The sequence below is a fragment of the Macrobrachium nipponense genome, chromosome 10, assembly GCF_015104395.2.
Source record: "Macrobrachium nipponense isolate FS-2020 chromosome 10, ASM1510439v2, whole genome shotgun sequence".
Taxonomy (NCBI): domain Eukaryota; kingdom Metazoa; phylum Arthropoda; class Malacostraca; order Decapoda; family Palaemonidae; genus Macrobrachium; species Macrobrachium nipponense.
The window spans coordinates 102,861,218-102,881,471 of record NC_087204.1 but is presented as its reverse complement, the minus strand read 5'-3'; the positions used below and the strand labels follow the sequence as shown (position 1 = coordinate 102,881,471).

Below are 20,254 nucleotides of genomic sequence, written 5' to 3'. Positions count from 1 at the left end.
TACGTGGGGATGAAGCCTCCGATGACAAAAAACACTCCTTGCAGAGGTCCAGGCCTAGAGGCGAAACGAGGCCGATCTGACGCACCCTCCACTACACAAGGGGTATCACTGCACTTCTGCACATCACTTTTGCTCTCAAGAGCCAACACTTTCGATTCTAAATTTCGAATCGACTCCAAAATTAAGGACAAAGTATTACTCTCTACTGACACTGCTTCAGGGCCCGGAGGCAACACTACAGGGTTAGGAGCATTAACAGAAGGAGGGTTAACAGGAGAAACATTAATTTCTTGCACACCTGAAACACTCCTTTTCTAGTTTCCTAAGATAGGTCTCATACGCCTTCCACTCAGAATCTGTTAATCTTTCGCACTCCTTGCAATGGCTTTCATACACACATTCATGCTCCCTGCAACCCTTACATACCGTATGTGGGTCTACTGAAGCTTTCAGTGGCCTACCTCTACAATCAGTCCTAGAGCAAAATCTAGCGCTAGCTGTACTAGACCCTGACATATTATCCAAGAGAAATCCAAACCAAAATCAAATCAATCCACTAATAACGTGTGCCTAGCCACCGATCCAAGTCAATTAATCCAAAAGAGAACCAAAAGGGATACTCAAGTAGCCAAAAGTTTCCAAATCCAGACGGAGGTGCTGTAAACAGATGTTCACAACACCGGCGACAGAAAAATTATGAATAGAAAATGGGAATGGTTCCTGATACCCGCCTCCCAGCGGCGGGAATGGGTACTAACCACCGGACTCCCACTACGTGTGTCGTAAGTTTTAAATTCTGTCGGTCGTCGGAATTATCAGCTATATATATATCTGACAGGTAAGTTGCATGAACAAAATGTATTTTAATCTAATGCAGAATTCCTCAATATGAGGTATAAAATTAGTGGCACTTACCTAAAGACCAAATTTTCAGCATGTTATCCCAAGAGCCAGTGGCAAATCTTTTACAAGAGGGAGACACCGCAACACTCTCAACACTCTGAGAGTGGCCTCGACATTCACTCACACATTCCACTGCGTTTGTATCACTCTGCCACACCCAAACAACAGCCGTCTGATCAATTGAAGCACTGAAATCAAGAGTAACACAAGAAGGATTTTTAATTGTTGGCAATTTGTGATTTTCAAACTAATCGAACATGCATCAAAGAATAATGGCTACTTACCCTCTTCAAATACTTTCCAAGAAATAGAAGATATACATACAAGTAAGAAGCAATGTGGAAATAAAATTACGCCACATAACCTCAATAGTACAGGCAGTCGTCCCTGGTTATCGGCGGACTCGGTTAATGGCAATCCGGTTTTATGGCTTGTCTAGTGCCGTAAAATCAGTGATTTACGGGGCCTTAACCATAACATACGTAACAGAGGCACCATCAACTGGTTATCAGTGCCATTAACTGAAACTTGGCACCATAAGTGCCATAAATAACTAAGTCTCGGGTAATGGCAGTCTTCGCTTATCAGCACGCCGCTGACAACGGAACCCCTGCCTATAACCGGGGAATGCCTGTACCTGTACCTCTAGTTTTGAAATTTAATTACACAAAATTAATTTGGAAGCAATGTGAGTTTATTTTGATTTGCTCAGTCTGCAGTGTACACTAATAACCTAACAAGACTGCCCTGACAAGAGCCAACGTAGCAACTGTAAGAGATACTCTTTGGCAACACAACATTATCTCCTACAATGTCAGTACAGTGGTACCTCGACATATGAAAGTCCCAGCTTATGAAAAATTCAAGTTACGAAAGCAAATACGAAGATTTTTTTGGCTCTACGTAGGAAAATAGTTCAGGTTACAAAAGGTTGTTGCTGTAAAGTCCCGAGATTCGCCTGGACCACTGATAACAATTTTAAAACTCGCACGCTGTCAACTGAGTAGACTCGCTACCATCCTCCCGCTCTCCCATTGGTTCCTGATGCTAGTCACCACCATAAGATCCTGCTCTCCTATTGGTCAGCATCTCTCCCATCGTGCTCTACGTAAAGGCGTCCTTCACCCACTGCTTCGCACCAGCGTTTGTGTACGTACGCAGAATTCGTTTGTTCACATATACGATTTCGTTTGTTAACGTAAATTCGTGTTAGTGATTTCGTTGTACTACTTTATCGTGTTGTGTGAGAACTTTAGTATACTACATAACTTAATTACATACAGTATACATAGTCATTGGTCCCAAGAAAGTTGCTGAAGTTCACAGAAAGAAGAGGATGTTTCCTATGGAGACGAAGATGGAGATAATTAAGAAGTATAAAGCTGGCATGCGTTTGAGTGTGATCGCTAAGGAATACGGCCGAAATCCGTCGTACAGGTTTTCTGCCATTTGTCCTCCTCCTCTGTCGCCACTTTCGGAGTTAGCCTCACTTGAAAGGTAAGGTTCCACATTTTACTACATATGTACGTACAGTATTTCTTGTATACCATGTACACTAATACACGTTATTTGCATGGTACTATGTAGTACATATCAGTATTACGTATTAAGTTGAGTATTGAATGGACCAAATTGTTGTATTTCATTGTTTATTGGTCAATTTAGCTTTATTATAAAACTTATTGGGGTGTTTTTGTAGGGCTTGGAACGAATTCAAGATACGAAATGCTCAGGTTATGAAGGCTGCCTCAGAACGGATTAATTTCGTATCCTGAGGTACCACTGTACTTTAAAACAATTCTAGCAGTGTTAAGTTTCTGTACTTTTTAAGCAAATGTAGACCATACTTATTTTAGTGTTACAATAAACCTAATGATGAACAGTAACAGCTGTTTCTCCTACCTATTTATCATGTTTCACTATTACATCTTTTGCGTTCTTTACAAGCGTTAGAAATAATTTTAACCAAAATATGCAAACAGTTAATTTACTAATAAAGCTCTTCTCTCTTTAATACACTTATGAAAGTGGTATCCTAACATGTAATTCAAATTTACTACATTCTGTGCAGCAATCTCTTTAATATCAAATTCAAAAGTAAAGATGAACACTATTTTCGTTAGTGAAAGATAATCCCATGAATAGACACACCACTCCAATCTCTTTCTCTATACCTAAACCACCTCATTTGCAAGAAATTACTCATATTAATAATGCACTAAATGCTTCTAGCTGGGCACTTTCTGCCCCGCTTTGTCCACTGGGTGCCCCTGGCCACTGCAAGGCATGAATTAATAAAACACTGAATTTAGGCCAATGGCCAAGAGCTGAAATCTAAGAGCTCATTCAGTGCTGAAAGGGAAACCGAGTCGGTAAAAAAGGTTTGAAAGGTGTAACAGGAGGAAAACCTCGCAGCTGCGATAGAAAACCAATTTTACAGAGGGTGGGAAGTCAGGTGGAAGAAACAGAATATGAATGGGAGGTTGCAGCTAGGGGCTGAGGGGACACAGCAAATACCCAAAAGTAATGCCTACAGTGCACCGCGCTATCACCCCTATGGGGACTGCAAGGCATAAACCTCTATTGATAATGACCTCTTTTGATAATAACAAAGTTGGAGTTAAGAGAGGGCTGGTCCTCACATAAACACCTTAGAGGGATCACTGTGGCAATGTTTACAGCAAAACCTCAGAAAATAAAAATAAATACGTACCTGATGAAAGTTTTGGTGGGGGAATCTGTATGCACCCAAGCAACGGCTTTGACCGGAGCCTTGTGGGCTGGAATGGTAAGTGTGTGCGCCTTGTCTCCTTTACCAGCACGGAGGCCATCAGCATCCCAGAGGTGTACTGTGTTGTCATAACAACCTGTCAAAAGCCTTGAAAAAAAAAAATTATTATTCCAACTAGTATCTATTGACTATGCCTCTAAACCATATGGAAAGACAGTATTTCCCAAGAGTTTCTGACTGTTGAAAATGGGGAAGGCCTACATTGTTGTGAAAGCAAGCACACTTATTTTTCTTTTACAGATAACTACACTAATTTGCAAATCCTTGGAGCCTTTGTATAAAAAAAAACACACACACACACACACATTAAGTTAGAAAAATCTGGAGTGTCCAGTAATGGTAGACGTCAAAATGCAATACATATACTCCGTTTGGATGGTAAATAAACAAAATATGAGTCATTTTATAAAAACTTAAAACATGCCAGTACTGTACTGAAAATCAACTCACTTACCACTTATCTGTGCACTGGAGTGTGGAGACCCAGTCATCATGCTGGAGAGAGTCCTTAGGAGTGGGAGGTGGCTGTTGTTTCACATACTCTATTTCTATAACCTTTTCTAAACTGATGTCATCTTCTGCCAACTGTTTTTCTAGCAGACCAACCAGTATCTGACCTTTAACTACGAATTCAAACACTGGACAATCCTTCCCTGGATCAGTGCCCGCTGAAAAGGAACGAGAGAGGTGTCATTTTTCTCAACAGGAATGTGGATCAAGTTCAACTACCGAAAAAGAACAAGGACAAATTAAAATATTTGAAGAAACCCACATTCTTTTGTTAAAATATGCAAAAAGGGTGATGGCAACTTCATATTAAGATTGACTATACGAGTCCATTTGGAAATCCGCAAGGCTACTGAGTCACATTCTACTCTCACAGGGATCATGCAAAGAATCTGTTCTGGAATAAGAAGAGAACCTGAAAACAGTCCAAGATACTGTACAACTACGTGGGAAGAGACCAAGAGGAACAGAATGAATGAAAAGACACACAACAGGGGACACAGGGATGCAGTAAATAGAATAGAATACAGTGGACTCCCTGTATTCGTGGATTTCTCTTGGGAACATTTCCCCGCATTATTCACGGAAAATTCGTCTATTCGCCGTATTTTTCTATGAGAAATAAGCACAAATTCCTGAGTTTTTTTTTTATCAATTTCATCATAAAATGCAGTTTTTGTGATAAAACAATTAAAAAAACCAGGTATGAAAATTTTTAGTAGTTTTTCTGAGTTTTAACAAACGAAATAGGAGGTTTTAAGCATTTTTATAGGGATTCCAACTATTCACGGGGGGGTCTGGTACGCATCCCCAACGAATACGGGGGACAACTGTATAGAATTTAGGCCAATGGCTGGAACCTATGAGGTCATTCAGTGCTGAATGGGATAACGAGAATAAAGAAGGTTTGAAAGGTGTAAGAGAAGGAAACCCTCAAAGCAGTTGCACTATGAATCAATTGTGAGGAGGCTAGAAAGTACTAAGACGGAATAAAGATGATACGAATGGAGGCACAGCAAAAGGGATGAAAAGATTCCTCTGACACAATTGCTTTAGTTTCCTCTCTGAACCTTGGGTTATTAGACATACAGTGGTCCCCCCATATTCTCGGGGAATACGTACCAGACCCCCTGTGAATAGTTAGAACCCCTATAAAAATGCTAAAAACAGCCTATTTTGTTAGTTAAAACTCAAGAAAAACCCACTAAAAATGTTTAAACTTGGTTTTTTAAAAATATTTTTATCACAAAAAGTGTATTTTATGATGAAAAAAAAAAAAAAAAAAAAAAAAAAAAAAAAAAAAACAAAAAAAAAAAAAAAAAAAAAAAAAAAAAAAAAAAGAAGAATTTGTGGATATTTCTCATAGAAAAATACCGCGAATGTGCGAATTTTCTGCAAATGCAGGGAAATGTTCCTGAGAGCAATCTGCGGATGTGTGAGTCCGCGAATCTGGAGAATGCAAATACGGGGGGGTCCACTGTACAGTGAATGTGGGGAGAGGGGGGAGGTGATGCAGTAAAGTTAACCGTTACTACAATCAAGTACATGTATTCACCTTTAAAATGATAGAAGAATGAGTATCATAGCACGGACAACATCTTCACATTCATTGTGATGAGTAAAAATGATATTGTTATGATACAATAAAGTTTGTTCATACTTACCTGGCAGATATATATATAGCTGTATTTTCTGAAGTCCGACAGAATTTCAAAAAATTCCGGCACAAGCAGTGGTTGGCCATGTGGTTAGTACCCTTCCCGCCGCTGGAGGCGGGTATCAGGAACCATTTCCCATTTTCTATTCATAATTTTTTTTATTTCCACTGTCCCCTGAGGGGAGTGGGTGGGTACTTGATTATATATATCTGCCAGGTAAGTATGAACAAACTTTATTGTATCATAACAATATCATTTTCTTCATGAAACTTACCTGTCAGATATATATATGGCTGAATCCCACCGTTGGAGGTGGGAAGGGACAGAATAGAAGGATTTTGGGAAACAAATGCATGCAGATGATTTACATCTTGGTTCCACCTGTTAGCATAGCTGACTTCGTGATTACTGTCACCCAAGTCTGCTTCTGCTTTACTAGAGTTGCCAGCGAGGTAGAGACCTATAAAGCTGGTGCACTCCAGATGATCAGTCAACGGGGGCATGACCACAATGTGACTAAACCATATTGACCATACCATGAGGGCTAAGAGTAAAATAAATATATATATATATATATATATATATATATCACCACTGACCAACCTAGCCAAAGTCAAGGTGTTTTAACTAAGGCTTAAGAGTTAAGAAGTCGCCATTGGCGGCGACTCAATAACTAAATTAAGAGCTCTTCCTAACCATTTTCTACAGGATAGATGAGTGGTACTTCTTGCCCCAAGATTGTGTCTGCAGACACGTATGGCCCTAGCGAGCAGCAGATCTCATATGCCGTCTTCACATCCCGCAGGAATGTGTAAGCGAACACAGAGTTGCTTCGCTAAAACGTGGTACTCAGTATGTTACTGAGTGCCATGCTCTGTTGAAATGCTTCCGAGGCCGCGCCCTCACCTCATGAGCATTCAGATCAAAAGATATCAAATCTTTGTGCAAACACAATGAAGGAGCCTTTTTGAAAGAACTCCTCAACACTAAAGCCAGGGTGTTCTTTGATATGGGCAAGTCTGATCTTTTTCGGAGCACTGCAGATTGTCCGAAGGACTTCGACTTCTTTAGTTTTATGTAGCTAAAACTTGATAGACCCGACAGGGCACAGGACTCTCTCTGGCTCTTGCCCAATAACTTTTGCCATCCCTTGATTCCAAGCTCCTGGCCCAAGGACTTGACGGGTTTCCATTCTTAGGCCACAACGGAAGTTTAGCGAGCACACGCATTGTGTTCCCTAAAGCCAAAAACTTCTGACGATGGCATTAAAAACCTCACTAACCCTCTTTGTCGTATCTAGAGTGGTTAGAAAAATAGGCCTTTTTGGTCACGTGCAATAAGTTAACCAAAGGAGAGGTTCGAAAGCTTTGACATCAGAACTTCAGACTACGTCTAAGTTCCATATAGAAAGCTTCGATCTGGACATGCACATCAGTCCTCGTCTGTACTAAAGTCAGGTGACCGACCAGCAGACCAGTCAGATGAATCAAGGACAGCAAGGCTGTACCCTGAAGACCATAAGGCACTATTCTTCGCTGAAGGATGAGTGTCTGGACTGTCCTGGGCGATTCAAGCCTAAGCAAACCTTGGGGGGTGTATCAACGCAACCCCACGTCGTTAGCGAATCAACTCCTGACTCGAGCTTCTGGTGCCAGGAGAAAGGAGCGAGGAGCAAAAAGGCGATTCAGTCCCGAAGGACGAATGCCTGACAGTCCAACCTGGTCTCATGTAAAACGATCATCGGGGGTGTATAAATGCAACCGACTTCGTCAATAAGAAACTCAGGGCTACTATATGTCGCCTGATCTCGTACGAGTGTCTGACTCCGAGAAAACAGGTGAGACAAAAAGTAGATGCAGCGAGTTTCGAGATTCCCACAAAACTCAAAGATCGTGAAGGCTTTGTTGTTTGACAGAAGCAAATCTCTGAGCCCAAAGCCCCATCACACATATTTTGCGTATTCTTTAATAGTTGTGACTGCCAGCTTATCCCATTCCTCAAACGGAAAGGGAAGACGGTAATCTTATGCTGTCAACATCTCGATAGTCTGAACGTGGTCAGACTCAGAGCGGAGAGGTTATAGGTACCTTTCGTGTTAGAGTAGACCGACTCTCTTGGGAAAGGTCCTTGGAAAGTGAACTAGGAAGGACGTGACCTCTGTGAATCTAGGATCTTGAAGGCCAACATGGGGCGATCAGCGTCATTGTCGCTCCCTGTGACGTCATAATCATCTTATTACAATTCCTAAGCGTTTGAAAAAGGGGAAAAGAGAGTACTAAACATCCATCCCCCGTTTTAATATCATAGATGGCGTTTAATGTACCGCTCTCTAATCGAGAATAGGGAGCAGAGAAGAAGAAGCCTCTTCGTCCTCAACATAGCATAGAGATGAATGAAAGGACGTCCCCTAAAGTCTCCACAACTCTCAAACATACTTCTAAAGAAAGAATCCACTCGAAGTCAGTACAGTAATACCTTGGGTTACGAATTTAATCCGTTCCAGAACCTGCTTCGTAACCTAATTCGTACCCAAATGGATTTTCCCATAAGAATGTTTATAAAAAGCAAATAATGCGTTCCATCCGACCATGAATAACCATTTCAATTCATATTTTTCCATTTATTTTTGTTCACTAAGGTTGAAAATTCGTGTAGGAATTACATAAAATTATAAAATTGAAGAATGAAATTAAATATAACACTAGATTTAATATCATACACAGTAAACAATGAACTTTACCTTTGGCGAGTGTGGCTGCTGGCTTGACGGAGACGGGAAGGAGGAAGGGTGAGGAGGAGAGGGTTAGGGCTTGGGGGGGAAATCTCCCTCCGTGAACACTTCTGGGAAGACTTTCTGGTTCTTTCTCTAGAGAGCACCGTTCACTACGATCACTAATTTTTTTTTTAACGCTTACGCAACACTATGTTGTCCTTTCACAATTTTGAAAAAATATTTTTCTATGAGCACATTTTCTACATCGTCGAGAATATAAGGCCGTTGTTTCGTCAATATGTGACACCTTTTGATGCTTTACTGGCTTTAATTTTCTCATTTTTCTTCAAAATGTGCAGATCGTTGATTGCGACCGCTTGAAGAATGCTGCAATGTCTTTCACGCACTCGCCTTTATCATGCATTTGGATAATTTCCTTCTTCATTTTCGACTGTAATCATCTCCTTCTTTCTTATGCTTTCCTTCTTGCTGCTTTGCCTTCGTCATCTGGGAGCCATTGTCTTTAGTATTTGGGTAATAGTAATGTATAAAGCACTATCACGGAAACACAACACGTGCGCAAATCACTAAGCAAATTTGAGAGCGTATCACGGACAGATGCGTTCAATCTTACCGCCAGCGAGATATTGAAAGAGTTATGGTTTTAAAAAGGGTCAAGGGATGCGTAGGAGGAAGTCACGTGACCCTCGTTAAGTTTTGGCCGAAAAAATGCATTCGCGATCCACGCTCATCCGATGTAACAAAGCAGGCGTTAAGTTTTGGCCGAAAAAAATAAAAAAATGCGTTCGCAGATCCCACGCTCATCCGATGTAACAATCAGGCAGCCTCCCATGATGGAAATTTCGCGCATGTCGTATTCCAAGCGAAATTCGCATTCCAGAATGAGGGCGTCACTTCGTAAGTTAAAAAATTCGTATACTAATCGGTTCGTAACCCAAAGTATTACTGTAGTTGCTGCCGTCGATCGAGACGATTCGTACGGACTTTTGCAATCCTGTAATGAACCTCTAGAGGATCGTTACATTCTACGTCTGTTGTTATAATAGGCTCTTTCTCGTAAAAACCCGAACAGGACCGAGAGAAGATACTTCCTGAAGATATGAGAGAGCTGAGGAAGATCAGAGTTTGATATGGACCACTGGTTCCAAAAACTCGTTTCGAGGACTGGAGGGACGACCGAATTGCTTCCACTTCTCTCAGATATGATCCAGGACATCTGAAACCCTCTCCAGAATGTCCGCACCTTCTTTCTATCACCTCAGGTGATACTTGACGCACTGAGAGATGTTCAGAATCATTCCTAGATCTCGAATAAAATTTCAGTTTCCCGGAAGGAAAAACAAGTAGAGGTCAGAATTGCAGTCTATTCAGAGAAACAAACTTCTTTAGGAAGGAAATGGTCCCTAGCAAGCTCATCCATTCCCTCACACAGTATGTTTACTTCCCTAATAAGACTGCGCTTTACCTAAGCAGGAGAGCATATAATAGTGCAATGTTGCGGTAGACTCGTAGTCCTATACCGTGCGGTAACGAGCACCCGAAAGGAGAAGATGCTCTGTTGAACATAGTAAGGCAAAACGAATGCAATGTTTATTCATTCATGTAAGAAATCCCCTCAATCTTAGGCTAAAGTCCGTGATTGTAGGGCAGAGATACAGTTAGTCAGTCAATCCCGCAGGAGAGACGTAACCGCCAGCACAGAGATACGGTTAGTCAGTCAATCCCGCAGGAGAGAGAGACGTAACCTACCGCGCATGAAAGCGCACGAGCTGGTACTGGCTCGGTTGGACTGGAGGACAGTCACAGCAGCAGCTTACGAATGTCGTCTCTTAACTTTATGCCTGGGTTGCCAGCTACCCTATTCTACGAAGAAATAGGTCCGTTATTTTTGAGCAGAAAGAGACTCTCAAGCTGGTATATTTAAGCGAAACAGCACGCTAAATATATAGATGCGTTTGTGTCGTCTATAACTACCATACAATGGTAAAAGATAAATCGGAAACTCCTGTGAAGGCTGCAGGGAGTAACGATTAAATGTCCTTAAAATATAGACAATAGACCTCTCGGTAGCCATCCGAAGAGGTAACTACAGCAAGCGTATATGACTTGAACCAACCAGTAGTAAAATAACGCAAGGCAAAATATGATATTATATTACAATAAAGTTTGTTCATACTTACCTGGCAGACATATATATAGCCGAATTCGGAAATACAGCTACATACTATCTGACAGGCAAGTTTCATGAACAAAACTTAGAGATCGAAGCAGACAGCTCAAGCTTCTTATGTTATGGGACATAACCGTTCATTGACGTAGTCTACAAGTCTATTTCTTGTACGAGTCTGCGAATGACGAATGAGAGCCTCTTCCGAATCTTGTCATAAGAGCTTATTCGCTTACGCAATATCAAGTTAATGAGATGTTTGTCAATGAGAACTAACCCATTTACGGACAAAGAGATATTTTGTCAAGAGGGGATACCCACTTACTTGACAAAACGATAGTATATTGTCAATGGGAAAGTCACTGAAATTGACAAAACGTAATCCAGGAAGTCAGCATTTTATTTTTCCGATTCCATCTCAAACGAGGAAGGGGCAGAATCCTGTTAAGAGACTGGGCTTACGGCAGGCAGGAACGACGATGTTCAATTCGGCAGCGTAGTCCCGACTAGAAACTAACAAAATCTATCATCTGAAAAACCCTTTCAGATGGGCTAAAAAGCTTGCAAAATTATCCTGGGTGAAGAGGAAGAAACTCTCCAACCACTTCCTCTCCCGTATCACAACTAATGCCTGCTAAAGCTTATAATTTATTGGCAGTATGGCAAGGAAGTCCTGTCTTGCGCTTTCCTGAGAGCGTCCTTTTGATGAGTGCTTTGCAAGAATCCTACTGAACGTTGCTGAGAGTCCTGACGTGCAGGAAGTCAAGCCTTTACATAACCCGTAACTGCCTTATCGCAAAGTCTTGACTGCAGTAGAGCAAACGAGATCTTCCCTTGAGCTTTCCTTAACTCCATCCACCTTTGCGAAAAGCAATATAATATTGACAGAGACCTCTTGAATTCACGAAACCCGAGGTCTTGCTGGGTTTCGAAGACGAAGTTGTCTGTTCACTTTAAGCTTCCTCCGAAGCACTGCTTACTTCACATTCTTTGCATGTGAGGTATAAGGTATCACCGAAGGTAGAGGTAAAAAATTCTTGAGGTCCAAATCGTAAACAAGAGCTTGAAGAGTTCAACAGAAACGTTCAGCCAGGAGACACACCTGGCGTGTGCGCCACCACAGGCGAGGACGCTCGGCGTCCACTGGCGCGCGCGCCTGGCGTCCATCCGAGCGTCCCGTTCAAGTCGAGCGTCAAAAGAAGCGTGCAGAAAAGCGTCACGCTCCTGACAGGCGTCAAAACAAGCGAGAGAAACTGCCTTCAGGGAAGAGCGAGATACATCTCGGAGAGAAATCTGACTGCACGAAGCAGTCTCAGAAGGGTTAATCGTGTGAGAATACGAGGGGCGAGGGAACGCCTTCTTAGTCTCACAGTAACAAAGCTCGGACGTCCGCTCTCAAAAGCGTCCTGTTACTAAGACTTCTTTTTCATATTTCTCGGTGGAAAGACGTACACGTGATCAGGCGACGTTCGCCTTCTTACTTCTCACTAAAACGCATAACGAGAGAGAGGGGACGTGAAGCGTCCTCTTCTATAAAGATGATATTGTTAAGATACAATAAAGTTTTGTACATACTTACCTGGCAGATATATACGATTGATGGCCCACCCAGCCTCCCCTCAGGAGACAGGTGGAAGAGAAAATCTGGTTCTAGAACGGTAATCGTTCCTATTCCTGCCACCCAGCGGCAGGGGCGGTAGATCACCTGACCTACCTGCAGCGTGTGCCGCGAAATTCGAATTTCTGTCGGGGACGACGGAGTCTATAGCTAAGTATATATCTGCCAGGTAAGTATGTACAAAACTTTATTGTATCTTAACAATATCATTTTTGTACATGGAACTTACCCAGCAGATATATACTTAGCTGATTGACACCCTTGGTGGTGGGAAAGAGACAACTATTTACTGAATAGACAGGTAAACAACATACGTTGTAGGTAATAAATAAATAAAACCTTGGTTCCTACTTGATCAGGCGGAAGACTCCATGGCTAATGCCTAGGAATCTGCTTCGCCTCAAGAGCCTCAGCGAGGATGTGACCTATGGCTAAGAGTTCTTGTGGGTCTGTCGATGGGGTCTTATCCATTTACTCGACAGAGCCTCTTACATGACAATATGCCTATGCCTAGTGGCATAATTAAGGAGCACAACACCGATCCCGATCACCTGATCCTAACACGAGGGTTAGTGCTTAAGTTGAAAAGAGTTATCTACAAACTCCTTTCAAACAACCCAAAGAAAAACTTGACGTTAAATAAAATTTAACTCACTAGTTAAGGATCAGTACCTGCTCCCTATCCCAGCAATATATCCGCAGACACATATCAACCAAGAGAGAAGGATCCCTTGAAGATTATCTTTACATCCTTCGGATAATGGGAAGTCAACACAGAGTTGCATCTCCCGTATGTGACAGCTAATATGTCCTTATGACATATTGTTAGGGAAAGAACAAGAATTCAGAAAAGCTCGCACTTCATGCGCTTTTAATTCTCAGCTGTTTGAAGGAATCATCAATGCACTTATCAAGTGCTTAGGAGATCACAATGTCTCAAAGAAGGCCAGGGCGTTCTTTGATATAGATCTCTTCTGGGTGAAGCCTGGAGCCTGGCTAGCGCTTCGTGCCTGGCAGGCGCCTAGCGCCTGTCTAGCGCCTCGCGCCTGGTTGGAGCCTTGCGCCTGAATGGTGCCTAGAGCCTGGCTGGAGCCTCGCGCCTGGATGGCGCCTTGCGCCTGGCTGGCGCCTGATTGGCTCCTCCTTCCTGGCTAGCGCCTCGCGCCTGGCTGGAGCCTTGCGTCTGGCTGGCGCCTTGCGCCTGGAAGGCACCTGGAGCCTGGCAGAAGACTCATGATTACTGTCTATGAGTCTGCATGCCTCAAGAGTTTCAGCGAGGTAGGGACCTATGACTGACAAACCCTTCTGGATCATGTCAATGGGGGCTAGCCCGCTTACACGACAGAGCCTTCTCTGGATCGTGCCAATGGGGCTGACCCACTTACATGGCAAGGCCTTACCTGTATCATATCAATGGGGACTAGCCCTCTTACATGACAGAGCTTTAGGTTTCTCTTTACTGGAAGGAGCCTTGCGCCTGGATGGATCCTCAATCCTGACTGGAGCCTAGCCTTGAAGGAGCCTGGCACCTGGATGGCGGCTGGCTGGCTTCTAGAGCCTGGCTGGTGCCTCGCGCCTGGCTTGGCTCCTCCACACTTGCTGGAGCTTCGAGCTTGGAAGAGTCTCTAGGCTGTCTGGCGATGTCCACATCGGACACTCTTATATCTGTCTGATTTGTTCGCCTCTGGCGCATTTGCGCCAGGTTGGAGGCCCGCTCCTTCTCAGTATCCGACCATGACAGAGTTCCTTGGAACTGTCTGCCTCCGGCGTTTTTCGCCTGTATTGGCATTTGGCGCCTGGCTGGCGCTACGCTACATTGTCCGAGAGTCCTGAACAACCACATAGTTTATCAGGAGACTGGAGAAGGGTATAAGAAATCCTTCCCCTTTGAGCTTTTGGCCCCTGGCAAGGGGAGGTGATTTTAGTCAGCTACACCCAGTAGACGACAGGATATCTAACAATACGAGAGAGAAGAGTCTTCCTCCGAGGAGGATCCTTCGTGAACACTTCTTTTGCTAACGAGATCTCTTCTTACATGTTGATGAGGTTCCTCGTTGCAGAATCTTCCCTATCCTTGCCCGAAGGAAGGGAAGGAGTCTGGAAGTCGAAGGAGACTCTGAGCTGAAATTGGGCGGAACCCTGATTTCTAGCTCTTATTGTATCCTTCTGAATACCTTCTGGGAAACATTTTGAGCCCTCATCGCACCCAAAAACTCTGTAGGCAAACGTTTAAACCATCTCTTCTTCTGTAGATGAAAATGTAAGTACCCTGCCTGGGCAACGAAACTTCTATCTGAAAGCGTTGCGTCAGGAATAGAGGGATTTAGTTCTTTTGCCAGACATACTATGCTGGCAAGAACCCATTGCCGAGTCTCCATTGAATCTGATGCGAGATTCCAATGCACAAAAAATTCACTTGTCTTCTTGGTCGTTTAGGGCTAAGAGAAACAAAGAATTCCTTCATAAACTTCCTCAAAGAAGTTTGATGAGGAGCAGTTCCATTTTGTCGGAACACGGAATCTGTGGCCACAAAAAGATCCCATTCGAAGTACGTACATGATATCCTACTCTTGTCGTATTGCGGTATCGTATAAGATCCCGAAGATCTTAATCCTCTGTTATCTCTAATTCCCCTTGTAGAGACAGAGTATAGCCTTTTACTGCGTTCTTTGATAGCAGATATATACATAGGTGATTCTTCCCTCTGAAAGTGAAGAAAAAACCTCGCTATGTGGTTCACAGAGGTATCGGAAGAGGACAGTTTCCTCATTCCATCTAGCACGATCTGCAGCAATTCTATGTCTTAGCCATGACTATTGTCATTTACCTTGAAAAAACCTCTCATTCATGTCCACTTCTGGTCAGTCTGCATGCGGACAGACTCAGAGTGGAGAGGTTTTTTAGGTCTATTTATAATAGATTCTGATAGAATATCCAGATACTCTTGGAAAAGCCTTACGAAACATGCTGTGAGAAGAACGTGACTTCTGTGAATCCAACCTCTAAGGCCAAAATGAGGCATACATCCTCTCTTCCTTTGACGCCCATTTATCTTAATATCTGTTAAGAATTTATAACTAGGGGAAAAAAGACTAAAGTTTATTCCCCTTCTTTAAATTTAAAGATATCTTATATTGCTACCTCTCTTGGTTCGAGGAAAGGAAGCAGTCTAAAGGAAGCCTGTTCGTCTTCTACCTTACAGAGAGATCTATGAAGAAGACTTTCTGCAGGTTCTCACAACTCTTTTCAATAAATGTTAGACATACGTTAACAGTTATTATCTTCGATCGAGAAGGTTCTCACGGACATGCAAAATCTTGCATCGAACCTCTTAAGGATCGTTACGTTCCGTGTCTGTTCCCAAATAGGTTCTCTTTTGTTAACGCGAACAGGGGCGAAAAAAGATTCTCGATGCTCTTTGCGATATGAGAGAGTCGTGGAATTGGCCTAAGTGATTAAAATAAATCATTTCATCATTCCTTGTAAGCGACCCCTTTTTGATTAAATGGGTAACGCAAATCAGGAACGAATCTTTGCCGTTACCGAGCCATGCTGTCCGAGAGGCTACTGGACTCTTAGGTTAATAACTCGCTAAAACGAGAAAATATCTTGGACGGTGCTTCTGGCGCGGCTGGCGCTTCTGGCGCAATTTGCGCCAGGCTGGCGCTTCCTTCTAGTTCTTTTTAGGTTATGTGCCATAACATCTATGCCTTTATGGTACCCGACATCCTTTACATGTTAATTCCGTTCTTAGTGGGAAAAAACTTTTATATACGTAGTATAGTCCATTCAGGGAAACAACTTCTGCCACTAAGAGAATGTTTCCCATCCGACTCACCCAACTTCTCTTGAGCAATATCCGATTCTAAAAAGGTTGTGTGCGTTTCTCGAAAGGATAGAGAATTATATATCGCGCTCTGCCGTATTAGAATCCTTTATAATACTGTCACATTGTGGTAAACAGCATTAATCTAGGAAACCTTTGTAAGGATACTAGGAATTCTGTAGTTAACCTCGGTATGTGCATAAGACTTGACCATACCGTAGTCTTAAAGTGAATTCTCTACTACATTCATCTTCTCACTAAGCATGTACTCTAATAAGCCATGCTTTCGTAAGCATGAGAGCATTATACAATATAGAGTTCCGCTGCGTTAGAATCCTTTAAAAATGTTACCTACGGTAAACAGCATTGAAATGTTGTAATATCTTTCTTATTGAAAGCTTCTTAGCAAAAGGCAGACAATATTTTATTTATTGTTTGCTTAACTATCCCCTCAATCCGAGGCTAAAACCACGATTGTAGGGGAGAGACACGGTTAGTCATTCCATCACGCAGGAGAAAGACATGTAACCAACCACTCATGACCGACACCTACATGATATTGCGACTGCGTAAGCGTTGGTGTCTAAGCGATAGCAGTCTCGTCAGCCGACTGGCCTTACTCTTCCAGAGTTGCCAGCTACTCCATTTAATAAAGGAATCTTATAAAATTATTATCGAACTTCAAGAAGTTCTTATAATGCATATTTAAGCGAAACAAGACTTCGATAAATCTAGAAGCTAAGTAGGAGTTGTCTTAACAATCCCTTTAAGCGTAGTCCTTCCTAGGAAATTCCTGGAAGGATACTGGTAATTGAGTTGCTCAGCAAAGAAGTAACTACGGTATGTGCTTATGATTTGCCGTATCGTATTCTCATACAGCAGATACTCTACTACCTTCTTTCCCTGCCGAGGCAGATAGAGAAAGGAAAAATTTTTACTATCTTCGTTCTTTTTGTTAATAGAACGATAGAAAGAGTATATATATCTCCTTAAGGAAGGACGTAATCCAGGAACTCTTTAAATCTTCGTGATTTCCTCATAAATCGTGGAAGAGACAGAATTCCTGTTCATCTGTAGGGTTTACGGAAGGAAGTAGATATTTCCTATCCGCCATCATACCCAAACGTCGATGAGATTCTTATAAGAAAACTCCCAAAGCTCTTGCCTCTTCATAACGAGGGAAGAGCATGAATAAAGGAGAGAGTCCTCTGAATAATGAAAAAATGGCTTCTCTTAGCATCAGAATCCTTCTGGCAAAAGCGACGGCCGCCTGTGCGACATCTTGCACCTTTGCCAGGGGAAAGTTGCTCAAGTTAAAAACTCAAAGAGGAGCCTCGCGACTGACCTCTCTCTCATAAGAAGATTAGGAATATTCTGGCGCCTGGCTCCTTGCGCCTAGCACCTGGAATGTTCCGCACGCTAGAAAGGAGACTCGCTCCTGGAACGTTCCGCTTGCGTGGAAGGTCCCGTGCGCCCTGATAGTTCCGAGCGCCTACTAGACCCCTTTTAGAAAGAGCCTCTTGCCCGGAAACGTTCAATGGAAGGATCGTTCTGATTGCCACTCTACTATAAGGCTCCTTGCTCTAGCCGTCTGTTTTTCTGGCGCAATTTGCGCCAGGCTGGCGCTTCGTCTCTTTGAAGGCGCCTTTGCGCCGAAGAAAAATTTTCTAGAAGAACGCGGCTCGCGCTAGGTCTGTTAGCTGGAACGCTGCTCGCTGCTGGCTATTGGAACGTAGCTCACGCTAGCTTGCTGGAACGCGGCTTCCTGGCAGCGGCTGGCTCTAGGCTCTTGCCCAGTAGCCTCAGTGTTCTCTTAGTTTTCAGAGAACGCGCTAGATCATCGAAACTCCAAACATACATTCTTCGTCTTTTCGGATGTAAGATGAAGAGACGCACTTTTTTAAGGATGCCTTATCAATGGCTATCCTTGGCAGTCTGGGACGTTCTACAGAACCTGCCGAGGGGACGCCTGACCGGTGGGGGTTCTCCCTAACCTTCCTGTGGCTGTCAACTTTCCTCCTCCACTGGGTCTGGGAGTTTGGAAGAGGTCTAGGCCTGGAAGCGCTACGGAGCCGATCAGATGCACCCTCCACTGCACTGGGAACACTATATTCACTTCTTACCTTTTAAGAGCTCGCCTTTTGAGCTCCATCCATTTATCTTCAAATTTGCACATATGAATTTGTAGATTCTGTGGAGTAAGAAGGTGATGAGGATGCAACAACTACTAGTATTGTCAATACTCTAACTGCTCGTTAGTACGAGAGCTCTTAGCTTCTAAAGGAAGCGTATCTAGTTATATGCTTTCTGACTTCCTAAAGTAGGAAGTTAGATCTTATATTTCCTTCATCAAGTTCTAACACTTATACACGTATTAGAGAAAAAAAAAATCAATATTTCCCTTATTGCAAAATATATGAGTGTCTACCGAAAAATTCGGTAGTTTCACGTAATATATTCTTCGAAATTTCGAAGCCAAATTCATTAAAAATTAATTAATAAAAGCGTATGCCAAACCAAAAGACCCAGTACTTCCCTGCAAAAGACAGCCCAGAAGGTCGATGGCGATGAAAAAACGAAAATCAAGTCAGGAGGTAGCAACAACGTATGTTGACACTACCGCGACAGAGAAAATCTGGTTCTAGAACGATAATCGTTCCTATTCCTGCCACCCAGCGGCAGGGGCGGTAGATCACCTGACCTACCTGCAGCGTGTGCTGCGAAATTCAAATTTCTGTCGGGGACGACGGAGTCTATAGCTAAGTATATATCTGCTGGGTAAGTTTCATGTACAAAACTTCTATTTAGAGGGCGCGAGTCCTTCCGAAAGCTCCAACCCCTGCGCGGGAGGACGCTTCGGAGGACGAGAAGCAATCCTTCAGGATTCGTGTACGTGCACGCACTTTGGCAGTCTGGGGATTTTCATCAGAAACTGCCGAAGGCACGCCAGATCGGTGGGGGTTCCTCGTAACCCTCCTTCGGCTTTCGACATGCTCTCTCCCCGGGTCCTGGGAGTCAAGCAGAGGTCCCGGCCTAGAGGCGAAATAAGGCCGATCTGATGCACCCTCCACTACACAAGGGGCACTGTCACTGCACTTAGCCACTTCACTATTGCTCTCTAAAGCAAGCACTTTCGATTCTAAGTTACGAATCTAAAGAGTATTAGAGAAAGGGCAATAACCTCTACAGACACTGTTTTAGGGCCCGAAGGCAACATTACAAGGTTAGGAGTAACAATAACAGAAGTAGCACTCTTCACAACAATGAAGGAGAGCGATCACCTCTCGCAGACATATTCATAACCCGTAGGCCATACTATAGGGTTAGGCAAAATAAAGTCTACAGGAAGGTTAGCAGGTTCACTACCCTGACTTTTGTTTACTGATTAATTGCGTACAGACGAATCATACGTCTTCCTTACGGAATTAGACATGTTTACTGATTAATTGCGTACACACGAATCATACGTCTTCCTTACAGAATCAGACAAAGTCTCACACTCCTTACATGACAAATCTCAACAAAGAAGCAAGACCCATACCCCTCGTGCATACCAAGTGCGGATCTACCGAAGCTTTTGGTAGCCACACCCTATCTTTGCAGACAACACCCTCTGAAACTAGCCTAACTAGATTCAGATCTATGCATCAAAAAATGATCAAATTCAAATCAATTTAAGATAGCATATGCCTAGCTACAAATCCAAGTAAATTAAAAGACAATTAGGATACTTAGCAGCAATGAAGTTTCCAAAATCCTAAGACGGAGGTACTGAAAACAGGTGTTTCCAGCACCGGCGACAGAAAAATTATGAATAGAAAATGGGAATGGTTCCTGATACCAGCCTCCCAGCGGCGGGAATGGGTACTAACCACCTGGCCGACCACTGGGTGTGCCGGAAGTTTTTGAAATTCTGTCGGACTTCAGAAAATACAGCTATATATATATCTGACAGGTAAGTTTCATGAACAAAACATAATTTATCACAGGTTTGGCTTTGCGACAAATAAAACTGGCTAAACCAGAGCCTGAAAGGATTAAATCAAGCAT

At 42.9% G+C, this 20,254-nt stretch overlaps 1 protein-coding gene across 1 annotated transcript in view; it reads right to left on the bottom strand.

The window, feature by feature from the left end:
* LOC135224064 (ribosome biogenesis protein WDR12 homolog) overlaps positions 1-20,254 on the bottom strand; it is a 70,485-nt gene that overhangs the window by 36,324 nt on the left and 13,907 nt on the right. Inside the window, exons 3-5 of the mRNA XM_064262977.1 lie at positions 4,149-4,362; positions 3,617-3,781; positions 916-1,091 (exon numbers count right to left, since the gene is read on the bottom strand). Of these exons, the coding sequence (XP_064119047.1) occupies positions 916-1,091; positions 3,617-3,781; positions 4,149-4,362 (555 nt within the window). The remainder of the gene's footprint in view (positions 1-915; positions 1,092-3,616; positions 3,782-4,148; positions 4,363-20,254) is intronic.